Below are 17,284 nucleotides of genomic sequence, written 5' to 3'. Positions count from 1 at the left end.
GAACAGTTCATCCGTTAGCACAGGAAGAACAACTGAACCACAATTGTCACAGATAACAAAAAAAAGATTGTAATTGTCGTTGTCTATGAATGTAGTTCTCTGATAATAGTTTTAATTCACACAGAAAGATTATTACAGAAATAATGAAATAATTGTCGTCATTTTTACACGATACAGTCTTTTTATACGTAGTATCGATAATATTTGTTAAAGGTTGTACACTTAGTTCATTTTAACATCTCGCTAGAACATAGTGTCGTGGATATTACATCTTTCATTCCTACTAAGTAGACCATAGTCTCCCATAACTCTTTCTTCCGTTTTATACTGTAGCGTTCCAATCACCCATGAGTATTAAATATTATCTCCTTTTACACACTAAAATACCCGTTTAATATACTTATAAGCATTCTCTACCATATTCTCCCGTAACTCTTTCTTCCGTTCTATACTGTAGCGTCCCAGTCACCCATGACTATTTAATATTATCTCCTTTTACACTCTAAAGTATCCGTTTAATATCCTTGTATGCATTCTCTACCTCTTCATCTTCTCCGCCCTCTTTGACGAGTCTGTTGGCCGAACAAGGGTGACTCCTTATAATGGAAGTCTTCGTCCGCCACTGCTGATGTTTTTTATTCGGAATTTGAGTAGTGGCTTCGATCGAACCTATGATCGAAGGCGTTTTGCTTGCGAGTCAAAGATACTACTCCTAGGACTCGTGTGACTCTGTTCAGAGGCGCCACTCGTAGTCTCCAGGTGACTTCGCCTGTTGATACCAGTTAACATATGTTACTAAGCATGACAATTGCTATATTTTGAGCACCTTAACTTCTTTAAACTGGATAAAGGCTCGAAACTGTAACTTTGTAAATTATAGTAAATAGTGCAGCCCATGGTGAAATTCGCAGAAACAAGGAACCCAAGAGAAATAGAATTCGTCCATAACCGACTATTTATCAAGGACTGCGGTTGATTAGATAATACATAAAAAATCCTGGTTCAGACAGTTCTACAGGGTGTCCCTTAGGTTTCGAAGCACATTTCTAAAACAAAAATAAGCTGATGAACAGAAATTTAAAGTCAAGTGGTATGAGACAAGAGAAAGGGAAAACCTCTGAGAGTATGTAACCAACAGGCGGCCAATTTGGAAGCCTCCATGTTTTATGCAAATTGTAATTTTGAAATAGAAAGGGGGTCACGAGGCACATCAAACAGATAGGGAATATGCAAGTAGAAGTTTCTGAACGATATACATTTAACAACTAGAAATTTTAGCCACTGTTATGTCTTGTATCACGTCAGAATTGCTACATAGATTCCACCGAGGACAATATCGACGTCATAGAGGCAAACTCATCTTCGCCAGAAGATGATGGGTACGAAACTCATTGAAACGTTGCGACAAGACGACGCCACCACTCGGCTGATAACCCGAGAAGAATTCATCAGTGTTCTGCGGCTGTTTCACTGTGTATTAATGAATGCTGTGCAAATTGTTCGCAGAAACTGAATCAAGAATGTAGAAAACAAAATGGTGATTCTCGGCGTTAACCATAAGATAAAAGGTAATTGTCGTGGTATGTGTTTTAGGTGGCCCCGCGAACGAAGACTCCGACACGTGGACGCCGTCGCTCATCCTGGTGGCGGCGTCCTTCATGTCTCACCTCGGGCTGCGCATGCTGCCCTGGATCCTCATCGGGGAGGTGTACCCAGCAGAGGTGCGGGGTACCGCCAGCGGGGCTTCCGGCTCCATGGGTAAGTCCCACCTTCGGAACCTGCCGAAGCGGCTTGGTTATGCTGTGTACACTACTGGCCATTACAATTGCTACACCATGAAGATGACGTGCTACAGACGCGAAATTTAAACGACAGGAGGAAGATCCTGTGATATCCAAATGATTAGCTTTTCTGAGTATTCACACAAGGTTGGCGCCGGTGGCGACACATACAAAGTGCTGACATGAGGAAAGTTTCCAACCGATTTCTCATACACAAACAGCAGTTGACCGGCGTTGCCTGGTGAAACGTTGTTGTGATGCCTCGTGTAAGGAGGAGAAATGCGTACCATCACGTTTCCGACTTGGCGTTCGATACAGTTCCCCACAGTTGTTTAATGAACAAAGTAAGAGCATATGGACTATCAGACCAATTGTGTGATTGGATTGAAGAGTTCCTAGATAACAGAACGCAGCATGTCATTCTCAATGGAGAGAAGTCTTCCGAGGTAAGAGTGATTTCAGGTGTGCCGCAGGGGGGTGTCGTAGGACCGTTGCTATTCACAATATACATAAATGATCTTGTGGATGACATCGGAAGTTCACTGAGGCTTTTTGCAGATGATGCTGTGGTGTATCGAGAGGTTGTAACAACGGAAAATTGTACTGAAATGCAGGAGGATCTGCAGCGAATTGACGCATGGTGCAGGGAATGGCAATTTAATCTCAATGTAGACAAGTGTAATGTACTGAGAATACACAGAAAGATAGATCCCTTATCATTTAGCTACAAAATAGCAGGTCAGCAACTGGAAGCAGTTAATTCCATAAATTATCTGGGAGTACGCATTAGGAGTGATTTAAAATGGAATGACCATATGAAGTTGATCGTCGGTAAAGCAGATGCCAGACTCAGATTTATTGGTAGAATCCTAAGGAAATGCAATCCGAAAACAAAGGAAGTAGGTTGCAGTACACTTGTTCGCCCACTGCTTGAATACTGCTCAGCAGTGTGGAATCCGTACCAGATAGGGTTGATAGAAGAGATAGAGAAGATCCAACGGAGAGCAGCGCGCTTCGTTACAGGATCATTTAGTAATCGCGAAAGCGTTACGGAGATGATATATAAACTCCAGCGGAAGACTCTGCAGGAGAGACGCTCAGTATCTCGGTACGGGCTTTTGTTAAAGTTTCGAGAACATACCTTCACCAAAGAATCAAGCAGTATATTGCTCCCTCCTACGTATATCTCGCGAAGAGACAATGAGGATAAAATCAGAGAGATTAGAGCCCACACAGAAGCATACCGAAAATCCTTCTTTCCACGAGCAATACGAGACTGGAATAGAAGGGGGCCGATAGAGGTACTCAGGGTACCCTCCGCCACACACCGTCAGCTGGCTTGCGGAGTATGGATGTAGATGTAGATGTAGATGATAAAGGTCGGATAGTAACCTATCGCGATTACGGTTTATCGTATCGTGACATTTGTTGCTCGTGTTGGTCGAGATCCAATAACTGTTAGCAGAATATGGAATCGGTGGGTTCAGGAGGGTAATACGGAACGCCGTGCTGGATCCCAACGGCCTCGCATCACTAGCAGTCGATATGACAGGCATCTTATCCGCATGGCTGTAACGGATCGATCCCTGAGTCAACAGATGGGGACGTTTGCAAGACGACAACCATCTGCACGAACAGTTCGACGACGTTTCCAGCAGCATGGACTATCAGCTCGGAGACCATGGCTGCGGTTACCCTTGACGCTGCATCACAGACAGGAGCGCCTGCGCTGGTGTACTCAACGACGAACCTGGGTGCACGAATGGCAAAACGTCATTTTTTCGGATGAATCCAGGTTCTGCTTACAGCATCATGATGGTCGCATCCGTGTTTGGCGACATCGCGGTGAACGCACATTGGAAGCGTGTATTCGTCATCGCCATACTGGCGTATCACCCTGCGTGATGGTATGGAGTGCCATTGGTTACCTCGGTCACCTCTTGTTCGCATTGACGGCACTTTGAACAGTAGACGTTACATTTCAGATGTGTTACGACCCGTGGCTCTACCCTTCATTCGATCCCTGTGAAACCCTACATTTCAGCAGGATAATGTACGACCGTATGTTGCAGGTCCTGTACGGGCCTTTCTGGAAATAGAAAATTTTCGACTGCTGCCCTGGCCAGCACATTCTCCAGATGTCTCACCAATTGAATACGTCAGGTCATTGGTGGCCGAGCAACTGGCTCGTCACCCTACGCCAGTCACTGCTCTTGATGAACTGTGGTATCGTGTTGAAGCTGCATGGGGAGCTGTACCTGTACACGCCATCCAAGCTCTGTTTGACGCAATGCCCAGGCGTATCAAGGCCATTATTGCGGCCAGAGGTGGTCGTTCTGGGTACTGATTTCTCAGGACCTATGCACCCAAATTGCGTGAAAATGTAATCACATGTCAGTTCTAGTATAATATATTTGTCCAATCAATACCCGCTTATCATCTGCATTTCTTCTTGGTGTAGCAATTTTAATGGCCAGAATGACAATTAGTATATATATATATAGGCGTTTGTGTTAACTTGAGATAACTAAATATTTCGAAAATGAAGCAATTTTCGAAATAATGTTCTTGATGAAAATTTAATAATAGTAAGGGGAACATCTGTCTGTGCTACAACTGGCTATCTCAGAACCATCCCTCCTGCTTGGGTCAATTTGCAATTAAGAAACGATGCTTTTGATTCTACATTTCATTTACGATGTAAATGTAAACCTTTGTGTTCTGACAGTTGGTATTTATGTTTGAAATTTACTATAGCGTTGCTAATGTGATTTTACACTACAATATTGTTTACCATTTCACTGAATAGTTGGAAACTGCGCTTAGCGTGATCCAGGAACAACAACGTGGATGCAATAGTTTTCTGCTCCCGTCGGAAAGCGTGATATCGGTGAGTCCTCTTGCCTCTCACCTTGTGATGCTTTGTTTCGGTGAATATCCGTGGCGGGTGCGCCTGTCACTATCATTTCATTGGCATCCTACTTTATTACAACGGTTGTGGTTTACATTCCGCCGACAGCCGCGTGGAAACACACACGGAAGCGAGTCGCCCTGATGGCAGGTTTCGAGTGCGGCCACCGAAATCTGGCATTCTCAGAGTTTGGGTCTCACCACAATTAACCCCGTATGGAGTAGAAAACTACGTTACCATACAAGTAGCTTATTTGCTAGAAATTTCAACGTCTAGCCATATTACTTGCACTGTACAATCACATTTGCAACACTCAAGTAACGTTTGAACACCAGTAACAACCGCTAAACACAAAGGTTAACATTTAAATCATAAATGAAATGCAGAATCAAATGCGTTGGCTCTTCACTGGAAAACAGGCACACCTGATGTCTGTCGATTACAGCATCATCTACCACAAATGGTCTGAGTAAACCGTGCGTGGTTTTTGGTGTAGAGTTCAAATGTGCAATATATATGGGGGTTCCCATTTGAAAATACATAGACAGCCCTGCCCACACAGGAGTGGTTGTTAGTAGGTGGCCAGTAGCAGTCCAGCAGATGTCCCCTTTACTAAAATTAAATTTTTGACTAGAACTGTTTTTCATACAATGCGTTAAGTTAAAACGAACACCCTGCTTACAGGGTGTCCCAAAAATGTTGCAACAAACTTCGACGGGTTGTAGAGGGTGTCTCGAGGAACTCGTGTCCCAAAGCGTCATCCAACGACGCTGTTATACGCGGCCCATCCGCAGCAAACTAAACTTTTTACGTTAACAGATCATAGGGCGAGCGTCTCGCGATGTTGTTTGTCATTCAGTGACAGCGACTGCTTGCCCCGATCGTCAGTGGAGAAGACGGAGCTAGCTACTGCGTAGACTGGTCTTGTCTCCCATGAATGCGAGGCTCTGTTGCATTGGTGGATGACGGTTTCGAACACAGGTTTATTTTTCCCCTGTATACTAAAAAACATTTGAGATTATAGAGGGTTGCAGGAGGAAAAATGGTTCAAATGGCTCTGAGCACTATGCGACTTAACTTCTGAGGTCATCAGTCGCCTAGAACTTAGAACTAATTAAACCTAACTAACCTAAGGACATCACACACATCCATGCCCGAGGCAGGGTTCGAACCTGCGACCGTAGCGGTCGCTCGGCTCCAGACTGTAGCGCCTAGAACCGCACGGCCACTCCGGCCGGCAGTTGCAGGAGAAAAATAAACTGCAGTATGAAAGCCGTGTCCGTAACCGCCATCTTCCGAGGCAACAGAGCACTGCATTCATAGAAACAAAGCCTTTCACTGAATAACAAACAACAGAGCGAGACATCGGCTACGTCTCGTTAGCGTATCAAATCGTGTTGCTGCCTAGTGGCAGGTGCTGCGCCTATAATTTCCCTGTGATGTTGCACCACCAGTCCAGTAAGTGGCGCAGTGGTTAACACTACACAGGACAGGCGTGATGCCCGTCCGCTAATCCTGTTCTAAATCATTCCATATGACAGCCGCTATGGTTCCTTGCAGGAGGTCACGGCCGATTCCTTCCCCTACCATTGCTGATATCTAATATCTATCCACATCGCTTCACTGCAAGTTACGATGCCTTGTGGTACGGAAAGTACTTGCTGCACCGCCATTATTCCCCCACCCCTCCCCCGTTTTCCTGTTCCACAGACGGATGGCGCCGGGAAAAACAGCTATCGGGTGATGTCCATATGAACTCCAGTTCCTATGATTTTTCCCTCCGAGAATATTCTAAGAGGCGTGTGTGGGAAGACGTACTTTGTAGCCTGGCTGTTATTGGAACGAACGTTCGCAGAATTGCAATAGTAAACCTCTCCGTAATGCACATCATCTCTTTTGTAAGTTGATTGTAAGTTCCTACGGGACCAAACTGCTGAGGTCATCGGTCCCTCTCTTTCGTAGCGTCTGAAACGGGAGTTGGATGAGGCCTTCCATGACGTTCATTCACTAACTAAAAGAACTTGTGAAGAAACATGCTGCTCTTCTCTGGGTCATCTCTTTCTCTTCTAGTAATCCTACCTGGTAAGGACCCTAGAGTTATGAGCTATAGCCAAGAGTTGTGTAGTAGATAAAGTAGAGACGCATGTCCGGAAACGTAACGTTTGGACGTAAAATAATTTTGAACATCTCATTACTTTCATATTTCCCGCTACACAGGTACGTGCACAAACTGAGGAGATGGCGTCCTCATCAATGTCTGTTGTAATTATAACATCTCGTACCTTTTTGCCCAACTGCAACAACAGCTGCGAGAAACTGGTACGTTCGCAACTACGAGGGCTCACTGTGACGAGCCGCACTCTCAAGTTTGAAGATGACGTCCTGCGTCATGTAGAAGACAACCCGACGACGAGTACCCAAACATTGCCCATGCCATGGGCTTCTGTAGAGCCCACAGGTCACAGCACTTGTCTCCGCTGTGTGCGTACTCTGAAGTGGGAAATTTGAAAGTGATCCGATCTACAAAGTTATTTTTTCAAGGTCCGATCAGTTGCGAAATTAAAACCACAGTTTGGTCATGACAGCTTTTGGTTATGGGCTAACAGCGAATTGTACAGATGTTCAGTACCTTTCTCGAAGACTGTTGGCCGGCCGCGGTGGTCTCGCGGTTCTAGGCGCTCAGTCCGGAACCGCGCGACTGCTACGGTCGCAGGTTCGAATCCTGCCTCCGGCATGGATGTGTGTGATGTCCTTAGGTTAGTTAGGTTTAAGTAGTTCTAAGTTCTAGGGGACTGATGACCACAGATGTTAAGTCCCATAGTGCTCAGAGCCATTTGAACCATTTTTGAAGACTGTTGTAAGTTTATTTTTATAAATAGTTATGATTCGAAGAATACACTTGCGTGTCGAAAGTGTGTATGTGTGTATGTGTGTGTGTGTGTGTGTGTGTGTGTGTGTGTGTGTGCGTGTGTTTTTGTGTGTGTGTCGACGTACTTGTTCGACATTATCTGAATAGATATTAAATATTAAATATTAAAATAAATTTACAGCTGTCTTCGAAAAAGTTTTATGCGTAGCCTAATCATACGTACAAACTTATATACGTACATACATACAAATACGGCGTATCCCAGGAGGAAAGATCGGTATTTAGGGATATGACAGGAGTAATTATTCAAAGCAAAGAATATATATATATATATATATATATATATATATATATATATATATATATATATATGAATAGAATAATATTCACTGGTAACCGGTAAGTCATTTTATTGGTATATCCACTGCTTGGCAATTGCTAAGGGACAGAGACATTGTTGAGCAGGATTACTCACAGTCAGTTATGGATGACTGAAACACAGTACATATGTAGTAGAGATGGAGTGGTATATTTATAACGGAAAATGGTACAGATTTCACTACATGGGAAAGCAGAATGAATAATGTTCATGTTTGACACAGGTTGCCTGCCAACATCGATAGCCGATGAACATCGCCATCGGACTGTCACTAAGGAATATGCCCCCCTCTGGCACTAATGCACATTTTGCACCCGTTATTCAGGCCGGCTATCAAATTGTTGAGGAGTCCTTGGTTGATTTGTTCCACTCCTCTCTCAATGTGGTTTTCAGTTCTTGCACGGTTCGGGGAAGAGGTGTTCGTTGAGAAACACGCTTGCCAAGAGTGTCTCAGGCATACTCTATAGGATTTAGCTCCAGAGAGTGTGCAGGCCGTTAAACATATTCAATTACTTCGCTTCCCACAGTGCCCAACACGTCAGCGACCCTGTTTAGGTGGGTAGTGTCGTTCATTAACAGAAAGTCGAGACCTACTGTACCACACATGTAAACACATAGACATGGTCCAGAATAATCTCCCTGCAATACCGCTGTGCTGTAACGGCACCTCTTGCGAAGATACGCGGTGGTGTTCGGCCATTGAGCATAATGCCTGTCCACACCATAATGCCTAGGCCACATCAAAGACGTCACGAAAATTCTCTGGTGTGTAACGTATTCCCCTCTCTGAACGCACCAACTGGTGCGGCGGTTAGAATCACTTGCCACAGCGAAGCGAGACTCATTGGAGAACATAATTCTCTACAACTGTTGCTGGCCCCAACCAATATGCTCCCGACACCAACGAACTCTTTCTCGACGACGGCATGGTTGAAGTGAAGTGCATTTAACAGACTTCCGAGCGCGCAAACCAGCATGATTTGAACTCTGTGAAATGATTCTGGCAGAGACGCATGTACTGGTAGCGGTTGCAAGGTCTGCGGCGATGTGTGTAGGAGTGAGATGTCTGTTCTTTTTCACATGGGACTACATATGGATCCTCTTGTGGCGTGGTGGTCCGTCCGCGAACTTTCGCATAGTATTTCCACCTTTAGCAATCTTTTTCTAAATGCAGTATGACACTTTTGAACACATCCATTACTGTGGGCACAGTAGTGACACTTTCACCAACTTCGTGCCATCCAGCTGCTCGTTCACGATTGTAAGCACGCATATCATGTCTTGCAAACATGTTGCTGTACCACACAGAATGTCGACTTATCAGTTCCACAACAACATATGTCAAATACCGTATTGCATGAACTGTCCAATGCAAACAGAGCATTCACACACGGACTTGGCTGCAGTTAACACGTCCCACCCTCTACATTCCTTTTACTATCATTGGTCGGGTTTTCTACAGCAATAGCTGGTTGTTCCATAGAAACTGGCAGTTGATGCTCAGCAAATGACAGTTACTCCTTAGCAGTTGTCAGGCAGTGTAATAATCGTCATGCCCACTGGGTACGTATGCAATGCCGCAAGTCCTCGGTTGTACATTCATGTTTAGAAAAAAACAAAACACCTTAAACGACTAGAGATAAGACGTTCATATTGACAGGACATGTACATTAGTATGCTCCGCAGGAATGATTAGCATTTCAGTCACCTCGATTCAGCATGTGTACTGTTGCCTAGTAGGCACAGGATCTGCCGTGGGCCCTCATGAAGGCATCGACGCGTATAAGGCGTGAAGGGCATCGTATGGTATAACCATCCATGTTGCATTCACCTGGTTCCAAAGTTCATCTGTGGTTGTTGGCATTGGGTCACAGTGCTGGACCTGTCGTTTTGCCATATCCCACACATTTTCGATTGACGACAAGTCTGGTGATATGGCGGGTCAGGGCAAAAGGCTGACATCTTGAGACACCAGGAAAGCATATGTTTCTGCAACAACATATGGTCATGCGTTGTCTTACTGGAAAATGACGTCTGGTGTGTTGTGCAGAAAGGGTATGGCTACAGGTCGCAGGATGTTACACTGGTCGCAGTGCTCTCGGCACACATCAACTGTGATTTGTGGTTGTTCCCTGTAGCACCCTACATACCCTTGAGTTAGCGCTGTATGTCTTGTGTGAATGCAGTCACTGTGATGCCACTCTCCCTGTCTGCAACGAACCAAAATGATGCCATCATTTTCAAACAAACAAAACACTATCTGACACCATTCCTGCCATCAGTGACGTCGTTCCATACACCATTGTCGTCTATCATGTTTCTGCACATTCATCAAAGGTAGGCGAAGAACAGAACGACGCGCACGTAACCCATGCCATAATAAACGGCGACAGACTGTCACTCCTGATAGTTTACGATGTGTTATACTGTTCCACCGTTGCGTCAGAGCCGAGGAGGACGCAAATCTGTCCTGCAATGGCATTTGGATAGGTGTCGACCTGCTCAGGGGGTGATCTGGATGGTGCGACCTGACCCATCTCATCGTGTTCTACAGCCTTCCGTGAACCATTATGCAGACACCTGTTGCACTGCCGAAACTCTTTGTCCCAAACTAGCAGCAATTTCCCAGATGGATGCATCAGTTCTCTCACGCCAATCATGTGCCCTCTTTCAAACTCACTGATTTGACAGTACGGGTCGCGCATACGTCTGCGAGGCATCCCGCAGGGCTGCTCAAGTCTCAATGATCCATTACCTTCGGTTTATAGCGACAGCAAGAACCTCAAGCATATTTTAGGCGTAGGTGGTGTTGCGCCGCGGTATCTATGTTGACCTTGAACCCACGGGCCGACGTGTTTCAAATGTTGATTACTTCTGCAGACAGTACTAATGTACATTCCTATAAATATGACCGTACTATCTCTAATCGTTCAAGGTGTTCTGTTTTTTCTGAACATGAGTGTGCTTGCAAACTCGTGCACTTGTTCTCCGTTCTACCCTTGCACAGTCCTCTCGTCTCCGGAAATACACTACTAGCCATTAAAATTGCTACGCCAAGAAGAAATGCAGATGATAAACGAGTATTAATTGGACAAATATATTACACTAGAACTGACATGTGATTACATTTTCACGCAATTTGGGTGCATAGATCCTGAGAAATGCCGGCCGGGGTGGCCGAGCGGTTCTAGGCGCTACAGTTTGGGACCGCGCGACCGCTACGGTCGCAGGTTCGAATCCTGCCTCGGCCATGGATGTGTGTGATGGCCTTAGGTTAGTTAGATTTAAGTAGTTCTAAGTTCTATGGGACTGATGACCTTAGAAGTTGAGTCGCATAGTGCTCAGAGCCATTTGAACCATTTTTCCTGAGAAATCAGTACCCAGAACAACCACCTCTGACCGTAATAATGGCCTTGATACGCCTGGGCATTGAGTCAAACAGAGCTTGGATGGCGTGTACAGGTACAGCTGCCCATGCAGCTTCAACACGATATCACAGTTCTTCAAGAGTAGTGACTGGCGTATGGTGACGAGCCAGTTGCTCGGCCACTATTGATCAGACGTTTTCAGTTGGTGAGAGATCTGGAGAATGTGCTGGCCAGGGCAGCAGTCGAACATTTTCTGTATCCAGAAAGGCCCGTACAGGACCTGTAACATGCGGTCGTGCATTATCCTGCTGAAATGTAGGGTTTCGTAGGGATCGAATGAAGGGTAGAGCCACGGGTCGTAACACGTGTGAAATGTAACGTCCACTGTTCAAACTGCCGTCAGTGCGAACAAGAGGTGACCGAGACGTGTAACCAATGGCACCCCATACCATCACGCCAGGTGAGACCTCGCATTCGGGAGGACGACGGTTCAATCCCGCGTCCGACCATCCTGATTCAGGTTTTCCGTGATTTCCCTAGATCACTTCAGGCAAATGCCGGGATGGTTCCTTTGAAAGGGCACGGCCGATTTCCTTCCCCATCATTCCCTAACCCGAGCTTGTGCTCCGTCTCTACTGACCTCGTTGTCGACGGGACGTTAAACACTAATCTCCTCCTCCTCCTCCGGGTGAGACGCCAGTATGGCGATGACGAATACACGCTTCCAATGTCCGTTCACCGCGAAGTTGCCGAACAAGGATGCGACCATCATGACGCTGTAAACAGAACCTGGATTCATCCGAAAAAATGACGTTTTGCCATTCGTGCACCCAGGTTCGTCGTCGAGTACACCATCGCAGTCGCTCGTGTCTGTGATGGAGCGTCAAGGGTAACCGCAGCCTTGGTCTCAGGGCTGATAGTCCATGCCGCTACAAACGTCGTCGAACTGTTGGTGCAGATGGTTGTTGTGTTGCAAAGGTCCCCCATCTGTTGACTCAGGGATCTAGACGTGGCTGCACGATCCGTTACAGCCATGCGGATAAGATGCCTGTCATCTCGACTGCTAGTGATACGAGGCCTTTGGGATGCAGCACGGCGTTCCGTATGACCCACCTGAACCCACCGATTCCATATTCTGCTAACAGTTATTGGATCTCGACCAACGCGAGCAGCAGTGTCGCGATAAGATAAACCGCAATCGCGACAGGCTACAATCTGACCTTTATCAAAGTCGGAAACGTGATGGTACGCATTTCTCCTCGTTACACAAGGCATCCCAACAACGTTTTACCAGGCAACGCCGGTCAATTGCTGTTTGTGTATGAGAAATCGATTGGGAGCTTTCCTCATGTCAGCACGTTGTAGGTGTCGCCACCGGCGCCAACCTCGTGTGAATGCTCTGAAAAGCTAATCATTTGCATATCACAGCATCTTCTTCCTGTCGGTTAAATTTCGCGTCTGTAGCACGTCATCTTCGTGGTGTAGCAATTCTAATGGCCAGTACTGTAGACCGAAGTGACGAGTTTTTATTTATATGGGCAACGGTACAGACTGGCGGGTGGCTCTGAGGTCGTAACAGCCGCTGGCAAGCTCAGAGGGGGTGTACAGAGCTCATTTGTGATCTCTAGTGACCAACGCTTTCGGTGCGCGTGTCGGCAGGCTACATCCTGGGCTTCGCGGCGAACAAGTCGTTCGTGTCGCTGGAGCACACGGTGTCGCTGGCGGGCACGCTGATGCTGTACGGCTGCGTCAGCCTGCTGGGCTGCGTGCTGCTGTTCTTCGTGCTGCCCGAGACGGAGGGCCACTCGCTGCAAGAGATCGAGGCGCACTTCGCGCGCACCGACGGCCGCTGCTGCCAGCCCGGCGGCGGGCTCACGAGGCGCGGCCGCCACCGCAAGCAGCGCGCCGGCCAGGCCGACCCGCGCTGGGCCGCCGCCAACCCCGCGCTCGAGCTCAACGAGACGCACATCTAGCGGCGCTGCGCCGCACCGGCCGAGCTGCGGGACGCCGCCGGCGCGCGGGAGACAACTCTGGCGTTTCCCTCCCTACTACATTCCAGACGGAGACGAGTTCTACCTTGTGACTTGAAACTGTTGCGGAGGCAGCCTTCGATGTTGCTTCTGACGGTAGCGTACAGACGCGAACTGCTGGTGAAGGGACACCCGTCACGAGCGCCCAGTTGTGACTTGTACATTGGGAGATGAGAACTGCTTGCTCCAAGAAACGAGTGCTTTTGAATCCCAGCCTCTACTATTCAAAGTCTTGCGCTCGTACTCATTTGATTTCAAGAACGTTTTAAAACGTAACAACGTGTTCTGTCATGTCCACTGTCAGATCTTTATTCATTAGTCGCGAATAATTATTACAAAATTTAGCAGTGACTTGTGTTGTAGTTTCTTTTCTAATGACATCGTTAGTGCTGGTTGGTGCAAGACGCAGGTGGTATCATTTGCACTGCCTGTTATAACCACATCTTGTTTACGCTCCTGTTGGAAACACAAAAATAATACAATTGAAAGAAAAACAGCCCTCTGTCACTATATTTAAACGAATTAACCGGGTTTCAATACTGACGCTGACGCTGACGCTATACATACGGGCCTAGTCCTTGGCCCGAGGTTTGGAGTCTAAGCTGTGGGTAGCTGTTCCTCCAAGATCCTTACGGGTTGGAATAGTGTTGCCTCTCGTTGTGGATGGTTCTTGCGTGTTATTGGTGATAAATCCTGGTTGCCAGCATGCAGGCATGCTGGCGATGACGTTGGCTGCTGATGTTGTGCTAGTTCTTCTTCCCCTCGCGCGCGATGTTGTTCAGTGCAGACTCCAGCTCGGGTAAGAGCTTCCTCTCTCCATCTCCGACTTCCTTCTTCAGCCGCGTGACCGCATCCTCCAAGATGAGGCCCCAGTCGCGCGGCGTGAAGACTGGGTTCAAGTTGATGGTGTGGAGGTCCTTCTTCGTGACGAATTAGAGCATAATTGCCCGATATCCGCTACGAAGCTCGAACGGCCGGTGTGGAAGTGGCGGCTTCCGTTTCCCTTCCGCTTGCGCGAAAAGGTAGGGTTTTCTTTGGACGTCGTACCGCCCATCTCGCACCATGGTTGCGATCTTCTTGAGAACCGCTGGCAGGTTCGTGACGTCCGGGAAAGGAATGACTTCAGAGTGCGTCACTCCTCCCTCTTGATCTTGTTTGTCCTGCTGCGTCTTCTTCTCCACATCCGGCGGTGGCGGTGGCGGCGGCGGCGGTACAGGCTGCGGTTTCAACACTGCTAGGAGTGTCTTCCTCAGAATTTAAATCAAAGAATGGTCTATATTGTATAACATGGTCGCAGAATTACGACTAAAAACGTATGGTAGAGTATAAGTACAGAATTATCGTACTTATATGCCATTTATAAAATAATAAATATGCCAAAAGGGCATTAGTCACAAAGATATTTAAGCTAAAGAAAAACTGTGACGCCCGCACCACGCAAGTAACGAGTAGCCCTTAGTGGCTCGCCCTCACAGTTTTCTTTATCTTAAACATCTTTGTGACCAATGCCCTTTTGGGATATTTATTATTTTATAAATGACATATAAGTACGATAAAACCGTACTTATACTCTACCATACGTTTTCAGTCATAATTCTGCGACCATGTTATAGAATATAGACCATTCTTTGATTTAAATTCTGAGGAAGACACTCCTAGCAGTGCTGAAACCCGGTTAATTCGTTTAAATATAGTGACCGAGGGCTGTTTTTCTTTCAATTGTAACTATTCACGGTCTCTGAACGTGCAGCCATGTACAAAATTTTACAGAAATTACGGTGAAGTCTTCTCCTTCACTGATGTGGGATGTCAAACCATCTCCAGGCCGACAATTTTTGCGAATATATAACGTGTTCTGAAATTCGTGGCCAAGCTTTTTACTGTGCGACGTGACGCTTAAAAAGATATATGTTTAATACGCACCGCAGTGGTGTAGAGCAAGTGGACATCAACAAATTGCTACAGAATACTTGTGGTCCTTGAAGCTGGTAAACAATCTTAAACTGGCCTATAAAAGCCACGTAAGCAACAGAGCATGCGCGTCACGAGATTTTCACCATCCAATCGTTATCTTATGCCACCAGCTTTGTAGGCTATTTCGCTCAGATCGTAAATTTAGACCTTCCTGTGAGGGTAACAAAACAAAAAACGACTTTCGTAAATGTTATGGGAAAAATAATTACGTTTGTATTTCGATCTAAATGTAACCATTATAAGCCAAGGGAACAAAATGATTTAATTGTTACTTTAGTGCTCTTGAAATTCACAATGTTTTGAGCAGAAATTTAAACAAACGTCAGTTTTACATTGTTGTAAATGCAAGAACAATTAGTTTTTAATATATAAGCACCATTTTAGTCAAAATCTCCCACGATGCACATGTGCTGTAGCTTAGATGGATTTTTTAGGGCAATTTGAGGCTATTTTCCGGTCTGGCAGATTACAAGTGTCCGATTTCAGTTTGTTCATCCGATTTCACCTACACCACTGTGCTACTCTATAAAGAGTTATCATTTACATGCCGTACACTTACATGTATGTTTACGTCAAAGGCTAACTACGAAACGTTTACTGAGGATCAGGATCAGTTTTCCACACATTATTAAAAGCTACACTATTAAAACCACTGGGAAATAAGGGTCACCAGGTTCTCTTCACCCACGAGACAGAGTTAAAATCGTCGCTACTCATACAGCATTAATAAATGCCTTTTAGCGAACTGACTATTTTCAATAAGATCCGGCCAGTGGACAGGAAAATGTAAACCGCCCAGTTCATAAATTGAGGCCTAGCAACTTGCACAGAAATGTTAAACACTTCCACTCCAGAGAGCACGCAACTGGCTTCTTGCACCTGTGAGACTAACATATCGATTTCGCCTACTCCAAATCGCTCTACAAACTTGTTTCAGCATCAAGTCTTTCAGTCAATCATCCTAAAGAGCACACTACAGGCACTTTTATTGGCCTCTGCCTGCTCTCACTAAGCAGCATTCATGTGTACTTCCTACTCGATCCTCCGATCCTTCAGAAGTTTATTTCCAACGGTTGCTGAGATACACCTGCTACCGAAACAAAGTTACTTGCCCTCAAGCCAGCCTATTAGTTACAGATCACAAACCGCTTTAGATGAATCGCAGAAAGCCCAACCTATCAGCTCTTGCCTGGACAAGGCACTTTTCCGCTGCAAACTGGTCCTGTTGCCACTTCTGCAAAGAGGACAGACCTATGAAGGCAGGCACAAATGATGCGCTGCAGCTGGGCGATCCATATTTTGCGAGAAAAACTCTGATAAAATTCATTATGTTGCAGTTCAGTAACATACAGAGCCAAGTACAGCAAAGACGAAGTATATCTAAAGACCAAAATAAACGGAGTAAACATCCTTTTGTAACATGGGCTGTCTATGTTTATCATTAAGAATGTAGATGAGTCTACGACAAGAATCAAATAGAAAAAATGTCTGAGTTGACAGCACATCCCCAGGCAGCTCCAACTACCCTCGGTGCTGACATGCAGCGAAATATTCTCACTCACGTGGTTTCGCATTTAGAAGCACGTATTCTGCCTACATAGTTCATCTTGGGGAGTGATCATGAAATGAGTAAAGTAATTCAGCTGTTTTGTTTCAGTGAACTGAGCTGTTGTAGTTACAAACATGTTGAACCCAATTACTGTACTATATTTTTGTGTCACGAAATAGAAAGTGATGAGTAGTAAGCTAAAGTTCAATCTCAAAATCAACTCATATGTACTAATTAGTAAATACACAACGGTATACATTTTTAAAAAAAGATATTGATTATTGTGTTCAAACTCAAAAGATTTTGTATTCTGTACTATAACGTTATTATTCAGTTACGATTGCGTTCTAGGCTGCGATCTCCCTCGTGATCCTGCAGCATTGCCATCTTGTGAACGTTATGGCAGATGCTCTCGCAAACTAT

General features: G+C 45.7%; 1 protein-coding gene across 1 annotated transcript in view; it reads left to right on the top strand.

The window, feature by feature from the left end:
• Window positions 1–13,281, top strand: part of LOC124795910 (facilitated trehalose transporter Tret1-like) — a 479,061-nt gene extending 465,780 nt beyond the window's left edge. Inside the window, exons 10-11 of the mRNA XM_047259990.1 lie at window positions 1,594–1,758; window positions 12,968–13,281. Coding sequence (XP_047115946.1) covers window positions 1,594–1,758; window positions 12,968–13,281 — 479 coding nt within the window. The remainder of the gene's footprint in view (window positions 1–1,593; window positions 1,759–12,967) is intronic.
• The last annotated feature ends 4,003 nt before the right edge of the window (window positions 13,282–17,284 follow it).

Source organism: Schistocerca piceifrons, chromosome 4, assembly GCF_021461385.2.
Source record: "Schistocerca piceifrons isolate TAMUIC-IGC-003096 chromosome 4, iqSchPice1.1, whole genome shotgun sequence".
NCBI lineage: Eukaryota > Metazoa > Arthropoda > Insecta > Orthoptera > Acrididae > Schistocerca > Schistocerca piceifrons.
Note: the sequence above shows the minus strand (reverse complement) of the source record. Positions and strands in the feature narration are given on the sequence as shown.